Here is a 15,471-nt window from a genome sequence, read left to right as displayed (position 1 = left end):
TCCGTAAATCTATATATCAAACTGAAGTTTTTATACTTTTAATATTTTTTTAAAAAACTTTTTTATTTAAAATATATTATCTTGACACATAATTTAAAATTAAAAAAAAATTAAAAAGTAATAGTACTCGCATATTAATCTTGCAAAAAATTTACTAATAGGAAAAGTTTACAGCCGATGGTTTGAGGCAAAATGTTGTTGTTCAAACCAGCCTCTCTTGCGTTGTTGATAAGACCGAACAGAAAGACGCCACTGACCTGGTCGATGAATAATGTAAGCCTAATTTTTATTCATATTATTCCTAATTGAAAATTTCTACCACATAATAATCGATGATTCTCAGAAAAAAGAGAAGATTTTTTAATATTCTTTAATTTAAAAAAATATTATCAATTATCTAAAAAATATAAAATCAAACAAATAAAAAAAAAAGGGGGCTATCGGAACAAGTGCGATGGTCTAATATCTGAACTAAGCCAGCCCATATATATATATATATATTCATGCATAGAAATTTAGTACACTAATGGAATATTGACTATTACTCGCCTTTGAAAAATCCTAAGAGATGGGACACCAAACCAGACCGAAAACCCTTCTTTCCATTTTAACATTTATTTGTAGAAAATAATTATATTTATAAAACATTTTCCTTAAAATTAATTTTAATAAAATGATTTATATTTTATTATTTAATTTTAATAATAAAAGGTATTAATAAATTCATATATAATAGTATGAATAGAATTTTTTATATTATAGTTTCTCTGTGGAAATTTGCAATGTAGTGCCTTTGATAGAGAGACTCTCTCATCTTTCTCTGTCTTATTTTTTTTTTTTTTTCTTGAGGTTAAACCTCTTCCCTGCCGTATTGTCGTCGGATTTTCGTCAGCTACCGGGCTGGGGAGACGCTTTCTTTCCCAGCCTGGAAAGTGAGTCTCCCTCCCCACCTGTAGATAGTTTCTCTTTTGGTTGTGTTCTGGTTTTGTTGCAGGTGGGCTTCAAAGAGAGGGATATGTTTCCTGAATATTTTTTTTTGTTGGTTTTTCTAGGTGGTTTTAAGATCAGCTAGATGAGAGCTGTGTTATAAGGGGTGCTTCATTTCTAGGGGTCTTATACAAAAGCTTAGAAGCCATTAACGATGACCTTCAAAACTTTGTGAAGCTGTAGAGCTCTGAGTATCACTCTTCTTTCGGTGGTTCCATGGTGGTTCCCTCATCTATAGCCTGATGATGCTGTTTTTTGAGTTTGGTTTCTGAGAAAATGGCGTCTCTATTTTTCCCAACCAGTCAAGCTCGGCCACTCTTCATTGCTGGCTCTTTTACCTCTTCCAAACCTCTGATCTGCCTGCATGTGAATGTGACTCAGTTTTGATGCCTCTGAGGATGGTTTAGAATAGAAAATCTGGAGCTTCAGTTTGTTATTTTACTCCTTTTTGGGTGATTCTCCATGTCCTCTTCCTATTGAAGGCCATTGCTTTTCTTGGCAGGCTACGATTGACATAGGCAGCGTTTTTCTTACAGTTTTCTCCATCTAGTCGTGTTTTGTCTTTCGAGTTGGATGGCACTATGGGTTTTTAAGGTTTCTTATATTGGACATTTAGACTATTAGGCTTTTCTATAGGCTTCAGTTGAATGTTTTTCTTATACTAGGATTTATATTGTTTATGCTAATAATGAAATTTTCTACCTTTGATAAAATAAAATAAAATAAAATATTTAAATTATAGAAAATGTCCTCTTCCTAACCACCATGTTTTTTTTAGCTTTTTCTTTCGTGGTATAATTGGCTCTGATTGAGATTCTAGTCTGACTAAATTCAAGCTCAGTGGTAGCTAACCACCATTTTTCTCTGCGATCTTAAGCCTAAAAGAACACAATTACACATTCCTATGAAAAGAACAAAATTGAGAAGAGATTGTTGTCTTTAATCAAATGGTGCCTAAAGCTCTAACTTGCCAGTATTTAAGTTCTTATTTGTGCGTTCTGCTTTTACTCTTTTCCACCATTGTCGCATTCTGTTGGAAATCTTGTATGCATGTCTCTTCAATGTCTCTCCTATGTCTTTTACCCCTTTGGTCATCTTCTGTTTCCAGTCATCAGTTTTGCTTTCTTTCTCTTTCATAGCTTTTGCCTGCAAGAAAATTGGTGTATAACAGTTAAGTGAAGTGGTGAGTGGGAGTTTGAAAGGAAAGTTCAGTCCATTTTTAATTTTACTGTACCAAGTTTGAATGGAAGTGTGGTTCATCAACATCATCTTCATCATCATCGTCATCACCATCATCATTACCAAAATTTTTGACTTTCAGCACATCTTCCCTTGAATACATTTTCAAGTTAGATGCTCCTGGCACACCCTGAAGCAAATTAAAACAAATCAGAAGCTAACTCAATGTATAGCATATATGAGTACAGCTTCAGGAAAGGAAACAATGGCTACCTCCATGGATTTCAAAAACTTCTCCACCTCAGCATCTTTGGATGATTTTGGCACAAATGCTTCTCCTGGAGTCCTATCCTATAACATGGAAATAAAAACCAACTTAAGGACTGAACTAAGCTTTATTTTTCTTAAATGGAATGTGTTTAACATATTGATAAAGCAAAGGTCATATAAGATTATGAGTATTCTGCTCTTTAGGAAGATAATAAAATACCTTCAGTTGTTGATATGTGATTCATGAGTAACAAGACAAGTAAAGCATATAAGGAGCAGAACATTTGAAGGTGGAGAAAAAATGAATTGGATGGAAAAATTAAATGCGAAGAGAAAGCATCGTGGCACATTTTCTTAACCAACATTTAAGAATAATGTCTATAGGGAACATCATTTTTCAAAATTAATAAATTGATAAGAAAATAGAAACTGGGTTGATAATATCTTCACTTACATTTACAACATCATTTTTCATCTTCAATGATTTCATATAGTGATAGATGCACTGTTAATCCATATACAATACATCACATCACATCACATGTAAAATCAAATACAGGATACAGCTAAAACCTTGAAAAAACAGGCCATACCTAATCCAGAAAATTGAATACAATTATTGTACTAGTGCAAGCTATCAGCGTTTCAACTACAACATTCTAATTTCTAACCACAATTAATCCCATTTTCAATATGAGAAATTCCCAAGATCAACATGTTCTTTTCTTAAGTAATAGTCCTTGAAGAAACCTCATGAAGCAAAATGAAATTATCCTACAACATATGTGGTTACCTTGGGAACAGGAGGTGGCTTCTTTCTACATGAATCAGTCAGGTCTTTACACAAATAGTTTACCAACGAATCAATACTGGGCTTGGAACTATATATGAATTCAGCAATATCAGTATCAGTATACCCCGCAATCTGCAGAACCAACATTCAGTATTACAGTCTAGAGAATTTAACAGCAAAATTAACCTGCCACTGAGATCAAGAACACAAAGTTGAAGTTCCAAAAAAATCTCACCTCCTCACATGCCTGCGCTATTGTCTTGCATTCCGAATTGCATTCTCCTTCAGAGTCTTGTTCTACCAGCTAAAAGAGTAGCACTTAATTTAGCAATTCAAGAAGACATTGAACAACAGAACAAAGCACCTAAATTTGTTGATTGATTTTCAATACAAAATTTTCTCCTTAAGTTTCACTTATTTTAATTGTAAGATAAGAATTGTTAATCTATCTACAAAATCTTACCTCCAACTTATCCCCTTGCTCCACTACATCAATCTTCAAAATCCAATCAGCTTCTTCCTTCTTCAAATTACAAACATTCTCCGCCATCTCAATGATTTGATACTCAGTGATCTAGCACGCCAAAAAATACACAAATCAACAATCAATTCCAACCAAAAACAAAATTGAAACCGAACCCAGTTGATCAAATTACCTTCTTGGGTGAGATCTGAGCCTGCTTTTTTGCCACTTGCTGGTACAACTCCTTTGCCAACTTTTCACATACTTGGCACTTGATGAATGGTATGTCCTTTTTTCTTGCGGCAAAAACAGGTTTCTGGGCGGAAAAAGAGACTGGCACCCATGTTGAAACTACCAATAGAGTCGCTAAAACTATCAGAATTTGCTTGATATTAGCCATAGCTCTCTCTTTCTAGCTGCAAAATCACAGAGAAGTTGCTGCGTGGATCCTTCAAATCTTATTTCCTCTGCAAATGTTGCATAGGATTATATATGTAACGGCAGGTGGCAGTCAATTTAACCTGGTTGAGACTTCAGACTATCGGCTGATACGTGTTTCTCGCTCTCTGATTGGATCGTTTGTGGGCCCAGAATTTTTCGACCAATAGGATGAAAGATAACACGTAGATCCAACTAGCATATGTACTATTGTCAACAACAATAGAATTTTTAACAATAATTCCCTCAAATGAAAACGATGTCGTTCTGCTAAAACCCTACAAAGGTCTCTGGCTTGATCTGGAAGCGGATGGTTTAGGGGTTTGAGTTGCAGAATTGCCTTTTTGAATCTCTGGTTGATTTCATTACCATCTACACAAAAATTCTACATTTTCAAGAACGAGCAAGCATGGCCTCGTCTCCAAAACCCAGTCTTTTTAGCGGAGAAAACTATGGCTTCGTACTACGCCAACCACTGCAACACCTCTTAGATGAAACCCACAAAGGAGACCAAAAATTTATCATTTCGTGATGTTCTACCAATTAATGCAGTCTATCTGGGATGCTCTGCTTTTTTCCTTCAGGAGCTGGAAGACAACAAAATAGGACCTTTCAGATCATATTTTGATGGCAAAAGGAGCTGTTTCTACTTATATCCGGATCTTCAACAACAGTGTAGTGCTTCGAAAAGCATAGCATTGTTAACTTCGGTTGCTTTCCGTTTATAAATTGGTTGCTGAGTTGTTGTGCAAAGATTTGGGAGCTAGAAGAGTGGAGAAAGCCGCTAAAGAGGTTAAGTCTTTGATTGGTGTGATTCTTGGAGATTTAACTGTGTGTTGGAACAAGGATATGAGCAAATGAAAGTTATTCAAATTTAATTATCGTTCTAAATTATGGCTAGTGTCTGGACGGATGGGAACTAGCTTCAAGGCTTTTTTACCAGTCACGAGTGATGAAATATGTGAAGAGATTAGTGTTAGAGCTTCACCTGTGATATTCTTAGCTAGGTCTTCTTGTTCAAACTGTTCTTGGATTTATCAATGGGGAATCGGGGATTGGAGTTGAAAAGGAGCTAAAAGTTTGGCTTGGTAACTAAGTTGCGAGCTTCTTCTTCTTCGGTTTAGTATTGCTTAATCTTTAAGTTTGAATTTTGAGTTATTTGTTAGAAACTGGTAAAAAATGATGTTGGACATAGAATTTAAATCAAACTGAAATGTAGATTTGTGTACGTTTGAATGGAAAAAGAGGAGTTCTGTTGCTCAGATGGCATTAGCTCTATCTAGTTTGTTCAAGTAATGCAGTTAAGGAACGTAGAAATGAATATTTTTGGTGTTACTTTCACTGGCTTTTTTTTTATGTGCTTGCATCATGATAAACGATAACATTCCCTTGACAGAATGCTCTGGAGCGAACCTTACCAGTAATTTTACTGTTGGTTAGTAATATTTTCTCCCTTGTGGTTAATACCTTACTGCTTGATTGTTATTGTAAGAGCACCATGTGGAAAATTTTCTCTGAAGAGTTCTGAAGATGAATTTCTTTTAGACATTTCTTTATTATGATGCTATATTTGTAGATACTCTTTCCTCAGTCTTCAGAAAGCAATCAACTGACCTGGAAATTGTGTGAAAGATCTTGCCGTGAAAAGATTGATCCCTTCATAACATTCCATAGAGCTTTTCAGGTAAAAAAAGTATTTTAGTTAGTGCTGTGGTGTTTGTGTGTGTTGTATTTAGAAATTGAAGCCAACTCTTATTGCAACTCAATACAGGAAAAATAGGGACCAAAAGAGAGCTATTGCTCATACTAGTTTATTCTCCAGTTCCCAGTTACCATCCCAAATTATAGTGCAAGTATATTGAAGGGAGCATTACCTAGGGCTCTTATAAGTTAGTTATTATATATTTCTCTTTGTTATAGATATTTGCATCTTGTAGTTCTTGCTTTAAATCAAATTTGTTCCAGTATCGTATTTTTCATGCTAACCTCATATCATTCTCCAGAGTGGTTACTAAACCTTGATGATCAAGGCATAAATCTATTTGATGATAACATCCCCAAGTTCCATGTCAAATTGGCTCTTGATTGCAAGTCCTGACTATGTACAACCAGCATTTAAACCAGAAGGATAGAAAGCAGATGTTAATCTTCTGTTTTGCATTGATAACAGAGGAGAACAGGAAAATCATGATGAGGTTGATAAAGAGATAAATGGGTCCATGAGAAGCTGCTGCACAAACTATGAGATCGACAGAATATGGAGGAAGAGTGAAGAAGAGAGGATTGATGGAACGAGGAAAAAGTTTAAGGTTCTTGAGCATAACATTTCCAACAATTTTGATTCAGATGGATGGAGGTTTTCATATGTCAGAGTTGATGGTTTAGGGTAGCAAGAGAGAAGTTGAGAATCCAATCTCTGATGAAGATGTTTGAATGAAGTGGCCATGTGTTCCCTTGAAGGGAAAATATGGCATTGGCAACTGTGTTATACTCATTTGACTTCGGTTCAAAATCAATGTTCAACTGTGCGCCAGAATTTGCTGAGATACTTCTTGCCCTTGTAAAGGATTTGAAATTGTAATTTTGACGTTCATGAACAGATAATCTTGGAGTTTGCAAAAGGCACTGATGCATCTTTTCTTTACAATAGTTTACATCACTCTCTTCTAGAAAGCAATTGCTGTTATTTGTCGCTCAAGAATATCAATGAAGGATAACGAAGGATACAATTCCCTGAGGAACTTTGGCAATCAAGTTATTATCTGAAATGTCTTCCCTTTCTCTGAATATTCCTTGGAGCAATTTCTCTACAAATAAGGTGCCCTTAGGCTGTGAAATACAATCTGATTCATTTGTATATATTTAGATCCATGGAGTTCTGTTTTTTTCAGCTAACCAATATGCTTGTTTCTGGTCTATATGACATGATTAAAATGTTACAAATGTGTTTGTACCTTTATACGATGATATGCTATGAAAATTAATTTGTGCAATTTTAGAAACATGCTCAGGTGGCCTATTTTGAGGCCTTATATATCTTTGTATATAGTTTTTTAGGGAATAAAATTGGTCCTAATGGGAAATACATATGTTAAGCTTTCTTACAACGTATGGCATGAATTTTTCTGATAAAAATTGAGAAAATTATGATTGTTTCAGAATTGGAAAAGCTCACTTTGAATCTAGTAAAATCCTCAGAAATTTACCAATTGTGACAGTATGGTAGATTTGCCTAATCATTGTCCTAAGCCTTCTTTCTATAAACTGAGGTCATCAAACAATTTGTAAGACCCAACAGCAAAAAGTTTGGAGCCCACTGCCATCTCTCTTTTATCTTTGTCTTCTCACTTTCTTAGCAATCAGCAGCTACTGATCCTTCTCTCCATCGTGCTCTGTGCGTGTGTGTTTTCGAGTTTTGGCTCTTTTGTTTGGCAGCAGCAGCACAAGTTCAGGCCAGCCTCTTGGCTCCAATTGTTGTCCTCTAACTTTGTAGGATATATGGACAGAATTCCATATGTTTTCTAATTTAATTGTTTACTTTTTGGTCATGGTCATCGCCATTGTTTTAAGCTATTTTTGATTCTTGGCCATAAAGCTTTCAAATCCTTGGAAAAATTAAACCAATTTTTTCATAAAAGTTAGACAATGAATCTACCATGAGACAGGTCAAGCCCGAGAAAACGGAGTCGGTCCAGAGCCTGCTGATTTTTTTAGGCCGACCAGCCCAGCTTTTCAGGCTTTGACCCAAACCATAGGGGCAGGTCGGGTCACACGCGAGCCCAGACTCAGTGGAAAAAACTCAGTCTGGTGATATGACGTAACGAAGGATAGCAGGTTCAGTTACTTCGCAGTTCTGTCCGCATGCGAGTCGAAAAAATTAAATGACCGCGCCGGAAAAATTAAATGACCGCGCCGAAAGAATTAAATGACCGCCTAAGAATTAAATGACCGCCTGGTATGGAGATGGAGTCTGACGCTTAGCTTACACATACTGAAAAACTCAATTTTTTAAATTTTAGAGCATCATGCTACATAAACGTAAAGGAATTAGAAATTTATTGGCGTTACAATGGAATATATTTTCAGAATAAATTTATTGGTGCAAGTCCTTTTGAAAAATATGGAACAAAGAAAATCTTTAATTTGAGTTTCTTTATAAAGTTGTAGCCTATCAATAGTAGAATTTTTCAATACTTGCCCATCGTCTCTTCAATCTTCTGTCTCCACTCAATATGGCCAATGCAAGCTTTGACCTGGACGAGGTTCTCTCTTCTCTCACTCTGAATGATATAGCAAATGAAAGCTTCGGCGTCGAAGATGTTCTAAATTTGCCGCCGAAGCAAATCCCGGCATCAAATTCTCGGGTGGATGAGATGCAAGTGGTGGTTACAGTTACAGATGATGTTTGTGCGGTTTGTATGGAGGGGTTCAAATCAACTACAGGTGGAAAACAAGTGCCATGCGGCCACATCTACCATTCGGCATGCATATCCTCCTGGCTCTCCCACAGCAATTCTTGCCCTTTGTGCCGCTGCAACATCACCGGTGCTGGCGAGCAATAAGCCTAATATTCTTATGCCATGACTGGTGTTTGTTTAATCGTTGAAAAGCTTTATATCTACTGTAAGAAGTTCCAGTTTTGCTTATGTAATAGATGGTGACACAGTTAAAGTTGAAAGCAAAATTTTCCAAATAATAGAGTGGGCACCAGAAAGTGGAGTAGTTGTTGATGCCGGTCCTTACGGTGTCGGCTTATTTCCATTCTATTATGTAGACTGTAGACCTTTTTATTCTATCTTTAGTTATGCACTTCAAAAATATAATTCTTCCCACTAAAAATAAATTAATTTCTCTTGATTGTAGTAAAAATATATTTTTTACTTTAAAATTTATCAATCATTTTCAAATATATTTTTATTTAAACTTTAAATTTTAACAACGATTTTTTTTCTATTAAAATATAATGTAAATACTTTTCAATATTAATTTTATTTGGTACTCATTCATATTTATATACTTGTGATTGTAACTTTTTATTTTTATTTTTATTTTTTATTTTTTTTATTTGTCATTTAGCAATTTATGTTGCGATTTTATTTACAAATTTAATATTTTAATTTTTATATAGGATGAGGTTTATATTAATAAAATTGATTATGTAAATATTAGTTATCAATAGTAAATGATATTGCCTAAAAAAGTATATAATAATTAAAAATAAAATTCTCATGCTGAATTCAACTTGTAAATATTCATGTTGTTAAAATTTAAAAATTTATTTTCAATAGATTTACAATTGTATATATATATTTATTTAATAAAAATAATTTAGTTATAAATTTATAAAATTAACTTGTATATATATATTTATTTAATAAAAATTATTTAATTATAAATTTATTAATTTTAAATTAAAATTTATAATAATTATAAATAAATTAAATTATTCATAAACTATTTCAATATAAATTCGATAAAAGTTATATTCATATTAGCTTATTTATTAAATAAATTAAATTTAAATTTATTAATATTTAATTTAAATTCAAAATAAATAAAACTCAAACTCTATTAAATTTAACCAATTAAACATGAACTCTTTAAAATTTCACTCCCGTTTTTACGACCCTAAATAATCTCTTGTATTTCACCCTTATATACAATATGCATTTCACGTTTCTTGATTTTCTCTTCAGGCTCAAAAGTAAGCAACAACTCAGTGGTTTGGATCTAGCATGTGATTCACTTGGAAGAAGAGAATAAGGTAATTAATATAAGATGTAGAGCGTTGAATTTAAATTGAAAAAATTGGTGGAATTGAATTAATTTAAAATTTTAATTTAATTTTTTTATTTTTTTATTTAATTTAATTTTTATTTTTAATAATTTTAATTATTTTAATTTAATTTAATTTTAATTAGAAAAAATTTATAAAATCAATCCAAATCAATTAATATATTATTTTTGATGATATAAAAAAATTAAATTATAATTAATATTAAAATTAAATATTTTAATAAAATTTTGAAATATTAAAATAAAATATAAAAAATAAAAAATTAACCAATTAAATTAAATTAAATGGATTATGTTAAAATAAATTTAATTTAATTTTTATAAATATTAAAATTTTAATTTTTAAATCGAATCGAATCATTCACCGGTAATTCTATATAACTTAAAAAAGTTTCAGAGATAGAAACATGGCTGCTCCAACGCCTAACCGCCCACTATTTATACTCGCTATAATGGATCAAGTAGAAGTGAGAGAGCTCTAAAAATAACCGGATGTACCTATGTGACAAAATCATTGCATAAACATTTGAGAATGCAAAAGAATTGGAAAATAAAGAAATGACATTATATACACTTTGTTCAATGGTGATGAGGTGAAAATATGACGATTAAGGAGGCCTTTTCGCTTAGGAGACAGCAAGCGAGGATAGAAATTCGTAGAAACCTACGAGAATCGAGCTCTCTGACGATTAAAGCGAAAAGAGAAAGACATTAGACGGGAGAATTGAATACACATATTATTAGCATATAAATATATGATAAAAATGGCATGATAGACAAATTGAGTCAAATCAACGGCAAGCAATAACGATTTGTGACTTCTAAGGCCTCTCTCAATAACTTCAATAAAAGAGCATGGGTGGGTCCATATGGGAATGACAGATGTACACATCATTTCAAGCTCAAGCATAAAAAACAATTGCATTACACTTGGCAGTCAAACCTAATGATTTATGCCATTTGCAACTCATCATTCCTTTTCCTTTTCTTAAAGTTGTCTTCACCGTCACTGCAACACTATTTTGTTAAGCAGGCATTAATACGACGACGTTTCATTTTCTGAGTGCTGCTAACTAACTTGTAGGATTGATGGAAGACCGGGCAGTTAATGTTGGGGTTTTGACCACGGTAAAATTTAAAAAAGACCGAGAAAAGTTAAAAAAGTCTGTTAGTACGGAAAATAAGAGCGTCGGTGGAGGTTAACCGCTACTTTATTTTTGCAGTTCGAGAGAATTTTGGAGGGCGAAAGAGTCGCTTGGCATATAAGCCATTGAAGCCAATCCTCCCTCCAGAGAGACTTCTTGACACAGAGAAAGAGAACGAGAACGAGAGAGAGAGAGCGAGCTCTGAGGTTGGGGCTTTGTACGGAGAAAGAGCCTCGGCCATGGCAGAGTCAAATGATTTCGCTTCCGTTGATCTGGAGAAGATCTATCTTGGTGGAAAGGTTCGATTTTCGATGCCTAATCCATTTGGAGTCAGTTGTTTTTGCCCCCTCCTTCCCCACTGGTCCATGAACTAAGAATACTTGTTTTAATTTTTGGTTCTTGTTAAATCGAGATTGCTGCCCAAATGAGCTCGATTCATCCCTTTCCATACTTGGATTGGAAATTTCTTTTTCTGTAAGCTGAAACGACAACAACCCAGTTTTTTTTTTTTTTTTTTTTTAGGATTTTATTGTTTCTTTCTTTCTTTTTGTTCTCAAAATATTTCTTTTCCCTGTTATTCAATGTTGCTAGATCGAAATCGGGCAATAATGATGGTCAGATCCATGCATTTCCTTATTTTCGTTGTTTGTTAAATGTGCCTCTGGTTTTTTCCTATTTTTATATATGATTTCCGTTTTTGGATCAAGTTTTTATCAAGGGAATCTGGGTTCGGTTAACGTCTTTTCTGGGTGTTTCTGAATTTTACTACCAACAGCTCTTTTTGTCATCTCCTTGTTTTTCTTTCACCTTTCGAAGTGGTACCCGAGCTTATGCTTTTAATGCTAAAAGTGATTGAATTCGTGTTATCTATTTGTTTATTAAGATTTCAGAAGTTGCTTTTGGTTTGTTTTCTGTTTTCTGCAAATCAAGTTTTGGAAATTTTAGCATTGGTAACATCTATTGATGTTCTTACTGCTGGTAATATCTGCTTCTTTGTTTTTCAATCTTTTTGGGGTACCCTTCACAGTTACATTCATTTCTTGGGTTTTATAAAAAGTTACTTGCAGTCCATTGAAGAAACCTTGGATGCTTGGCTAACTTTTTCTTGTCTTATTTCTTCATATTATATAAAGATATCCAGCTGTTGATTTTTCTTTATTTTTTATTCCTTTTTTAAACAGTTTTAGGTCAATGTTTTCTTTTAATACGTGCGATGCCCTATCTTTTGAACTGTCATCCTTTTCTTAAGAATGCAATGATTGAAATTGAGAACCACTTAATTTTTTTTTTCATCTTACTTTCTGCAAAAGGTATCTTGATAAAATGTAGCAAGATAGTTTGGCATATTACTTTGACAAGGCTAAGCGCACATGGGAAGCTTTTCTTGGAATAAATTTGTCTGGATAAAGTTGGTGCTTTGTTAAGTAAAATGGTGTACAAGAAACAAACTATTGCTCTTATATTAACCGAAGTCTTTTTTTTTTTGAACAAACAACGAGTTATCAGAAAATATAATGGTGGCGGCACGCTCTCTGTTGCACCTTTATGACAGTCTTTTAATAACTTAGCTTTACTTGCTTATTTTAGTTTTGTCACTTAAAATTTTCCATTATCAGTTAATGATGTGTTCTGTACAAACTCTTTCAGGAATATCATGTAAGAACTGGCCGTGGTTCTGTCTCTGTTATAGTCTATGGATACCAAGACAAGCCAGCATTAATTACTTATCCCGACTTAGCTCTAAATCGTAAGTGCAGAATGTCAAATCCCAAAGTTTTGTTACAATCCTTCTTATTCCTTTTTTTTTTTTTTGCTGTCTCTACATATATTCACCTAATTGTTTGGAAAACTGTGATGATATATCTGGAATTTCTGTTTGGATATGAGCAGTTTGCTCCTTTTTTTTTCTCTCTCTCTTATCATCATCATTAGTTTTTATTTTTGTATTGATATTTTAGATGCATCTTCACGAGAAAATATTATGTGGTTTGAATTGATTCTACTGTGTAATTCTTTTTTGTGTTTTGTCCAATTTCCTTTGGTATCAAGGTGCATCACTAGCCAACGTAAGTTTTAGCATAGTATCTAAAAGGTTTTTTTGTCCTCCCATCAATCAGTACATTTTTGCAATCTAACATGTTATATTCCTCATTCTTTATGTTTGTTTATCAGATATGTCTTGTTTCCAAGGATTATTCTTTTGTCCTGAAGCTGCTTCTATGCTGCTTCACAACTTCTGCATTTACCACATTAGTCCTCCTGGGCATGAGGTCAGTGAATTGGACAACTGAATGGGATTGCATGATAAATTAGCTGTTTTTCCAAGTTACTTTATCTTTTAACAATATCATGCTTTCTGTAACTGGTAAATTATTCACATTTTTCTTCTGGCACTTCTACAAGAGTTCTTGCAGTTGGGAGCTGCTCCAATTTGCCCCCGTGATCCTGTGCCTTCTGTTGATGACTTAGCAGATCAGATTGTTGAGGTTCTCAATTTTTTTGGGTGAGTATAATGATTTTTTTTCTCTTTTCCTTGCTATTTGATAGTATTCAGAACTCTTTCATCGGTAGTTCTTATATTATGCATTAACTAATTCTTGACTAGGTTATTTAGTTTGAGAAGGAGGTCATTCAAGTCATGATGCTAACTTATTTTTTGGTGGGTGGAAATTTATTTGTCAGGCTTGGTGCAGTGATGTGCATGGGGGTGACAGCTGGTGCATACGTCCTTACCCTATTTGCCGTATGCTCCTTCCTGGGATGTTATGAGTTTAATTTGTACATGTCTCCCACCATTTTAATTAATCAAGATTTTGCATTACAGATGAAATACAGAGAGCGGGTTGTTGGATTGATACTTGTATCCCCTTTATGCAAAGCTCCCTCTTGGACTGAATGGTTATATAACAAGGTTTCTTCTCCTAAACGATGCTATTAATTTTAAACTGAAAACCAGTAGCTTTCATATCTTGAATCCTTGATTGACACAATTTTTATTCCATAGGTAATGTCAAATTTGTTATATTTCTATGGCATGTGTGGATTGGTCGAGGAGTTTTTGCTTCAGCGATACTTCAGCAAGGTATTCTAGCTAGTGCATCATGACCTAGTAATATGTACTTAAATAGTCTCTTAGTTTTAGATCGGTTGAGTGATGTGATATAAAATTGTAACAGGAAGTTCGTGGTACTGCAGAAGTTGCAGATTCAGATATAGTTCAAGCATGCAGAAAAGTTAGTGCTGAATTGTGCATTACCATCAATCTATTTTTTTTTTTTATCTTTGTTTTTTTAGTCATTTTTAGATTGTGGTTTTAGAAAGGTGATATTTAGTTGATTCTTGTTTGTTTTTAAGTTGCTTGAGGAGAGGCAGAGCACAAACATTTTGCGATTTCTTCAAGCAATTAACAGGTATGAATTTTTTTGAAGGATTACTTGCTTCTATCCACATAATTTAGGTATTTGAAGTTCTGTATTGCTATCCTGCAGGAGACCTGACCTTTCTAGCGAGTTGAAGAGATTAAGATGTCGGACTCTTGTTTTTGTTGGTGATAACTCTCCTTTCCATTCTGAGGCCCTTCACATGACCTCAAAGTTGGATAGAAGATTTAGTGCCTTGGTTGAGGTACGTTTCACAGTTTATAAGAAATGTTCTGCGTGATGCTTAAGATGCAAGGAGTTCAATTCGATGCTTGATTAGCCATATTTCCGAGTAATTGGTAAATTTCATGTTGCATCGTTGTTTATTGTGATTCTTTAGTATGAAAGTAGTTGCTATATTGAAATTGGATGCTTTAACCTGATGGTACTTTCATTTCTTTGAATAACTATTCATGAGATGTTTTAATTGTGCAGGTCCAGGCTTGCGGATCAATGGTAACAGAAGAACAGCCACATGCAATGTTAATACCCATGGAGTACTTCTTCATGGGCTATGGGTTGTACAGGCAATCCAGTGGCAGCCCAAGGAGCCCACTGAGCCCAGCTTGCATCTCGCCAGAGCTTCTCTCTCCCGAAAGCATGGGTTTGAAGCTAAAACCGATAAAGACCCGTGTTTCGAGTTAAGTCAGGAAGTGTATAATTTTATTTTATTGTTCTCACTTTAGCAATTCGAATTGCTTAATTTTTTGGTTCTTTTTATATAAAAAGATTTTTTGAGACGTTGAGGTAAAGGTTGGAGTTGTAGATAAGGGAAGAAGTATAAGTGATGTAGGGAGATGACTTGCATTCATTCTTTTGTAAAAGCCATAAATGAGTCATGGAATTGGAGATATCTGTAAATTCCAAAGAGGACTGAAATTTATTTATGATGACAATCAATCAATAATAGAGACGAGATCTCCTAAATTATATTATATACTTCATATTTTATTTTGTGTTGTCTGTGTGCGTGCATCTGTC

The 15,471-nt window shown here is 33.9% G+C and overlaps 2 protein-coding genes and 2 long non-coding RNA genes across 9 annotated transcripts; 3 read left to right on the top strand and 1 right to left on the bottom strand.

Annotated features, from left to right (window-relative positions):
• Nucleotides 1–799: 799 nt before the first annotated feature.
• On the top strand, nt 800–1,522 carry LOC110602993. Its single transcript, XR_002486069.2, has 2 exons — nt 800–932; nt 1,053–1,522. It is a non-coding gene; the product is annotated as an uncharacterized LOC110602993 (long non-coding RNA).
• A 168-nt stretch (nt 1,523–1,690) lies between these two features.
• On the bottom strand, nt 1,691–4,178 carry LOC110602992. The gene is made up of 7 exons (XM_021740628.2): nt 3,886–4,178; nt 3,693–3,803; nt 3,465–3,533; nt 3,230–3,361; nt 2,440–2,517; nt 2,222–2,356; nt 1,691–2,133 (listed from the first exon to the last, which is right to left on the bottom strand). The coding sequence occupies exons 1-7, from the start codon at nt 4,090–4,092 to the stop codon at nt 1,942–1,944; spliced, it is 924 nt and encodes a 307-aa protein (XP_021596320.1). The 5' UTR covers nt 4,093–4,178; the 3' UTR covers nt 1,691–1,941.
• Nucleotides 4,179–4,371: 193 nt separating this feature from the next.
• Nucleotides 4,372–7,121, top strand: LOC110602998. Of its 4 annotated transcripts, XR_002486073.2 has the most exons (4): nt 4,372–5,565; nt 5,707–5,814; nt 5,902–6,019; nt 6,134–7,121. It is a non-coding gene; the product is annotated as an uncharacterized LOC110602998 (long non-coding RNA). The 4 variants fall into 4 exon arrangements; XR_002486072.2 differs by lacking the exon at nt 5,902–6,019 and having other exon boundaries at nt 6,301–7,121; XR_002486071.2 differs by lacking the exon at nt 5,902–6,019.
• Nucleotides 7,122–11,138: 4,017 nt separating this feature from the next.
• Nucleotides 11,139–15,434, top strand: LOC110603079 (protein NDL1). 3 transcript variants are annotated; one of them, XM_021740749.2, is made up of 11 exons: nt 11,139–11,370; nt 12,719–12,818; nt 13,244–13,341; nt 13,486–13,574; nt 13,754–13,814; nt 13,896–13,982; nt 14,076–14,153; nt 14,248–14,304; nt 14,426–14,481; nt 14,560–14,695; nt 14,926–15,434. In XM_021740749.2, the coding sequence occupies exons 1-11, from the start codon at nt 11,311–11,313 to the stop codon at nt 15,133–15,135; spliced, it is 1,032 nt and encodes a 343-aa protein (XP_021596441.1). In that variant the 5' UTR covers nt 11,139–11,310; the 3' UTR covers nt 15,136–15,434. The 3 variants fall into 3 exon arrangements, 2 of the variants coding, with proteins under 2 accessions (XP_021596441.1, XP_043807521.1); XR_006348898.1 differs by having other exon boundaries at nt 11,164–11,370; nt 14,560–14,789; nt 14,926–15,067; XM_043951586.1 differs by lacking the exon at nt 11,139–11,370 and adding an exon at nt 11,397–11,545.
• The last annotated feature ends 37 nt before the right edge of the window (nt 15,435–15,471 follow it).

The sequence above is a fragment of the Manihot esculenta genome, chromosome 16, assembly GCF_001659605.2.
Source record: "Manihot esculenta cultivar AM560-2 chromosome 16, M.esculenta_v8, whole genome shotgun sequence".
NCBI classification, from domain to species: Eukaryota; Viridiplantae; Streptophyta; class Magnoliopsida; order Malpighiales; family Euphorbiaceae; genus Manihot; species Manihot esculenta.
This window is presented reverse-complemented; position numbering and strand designations above follow the sequence as displayed.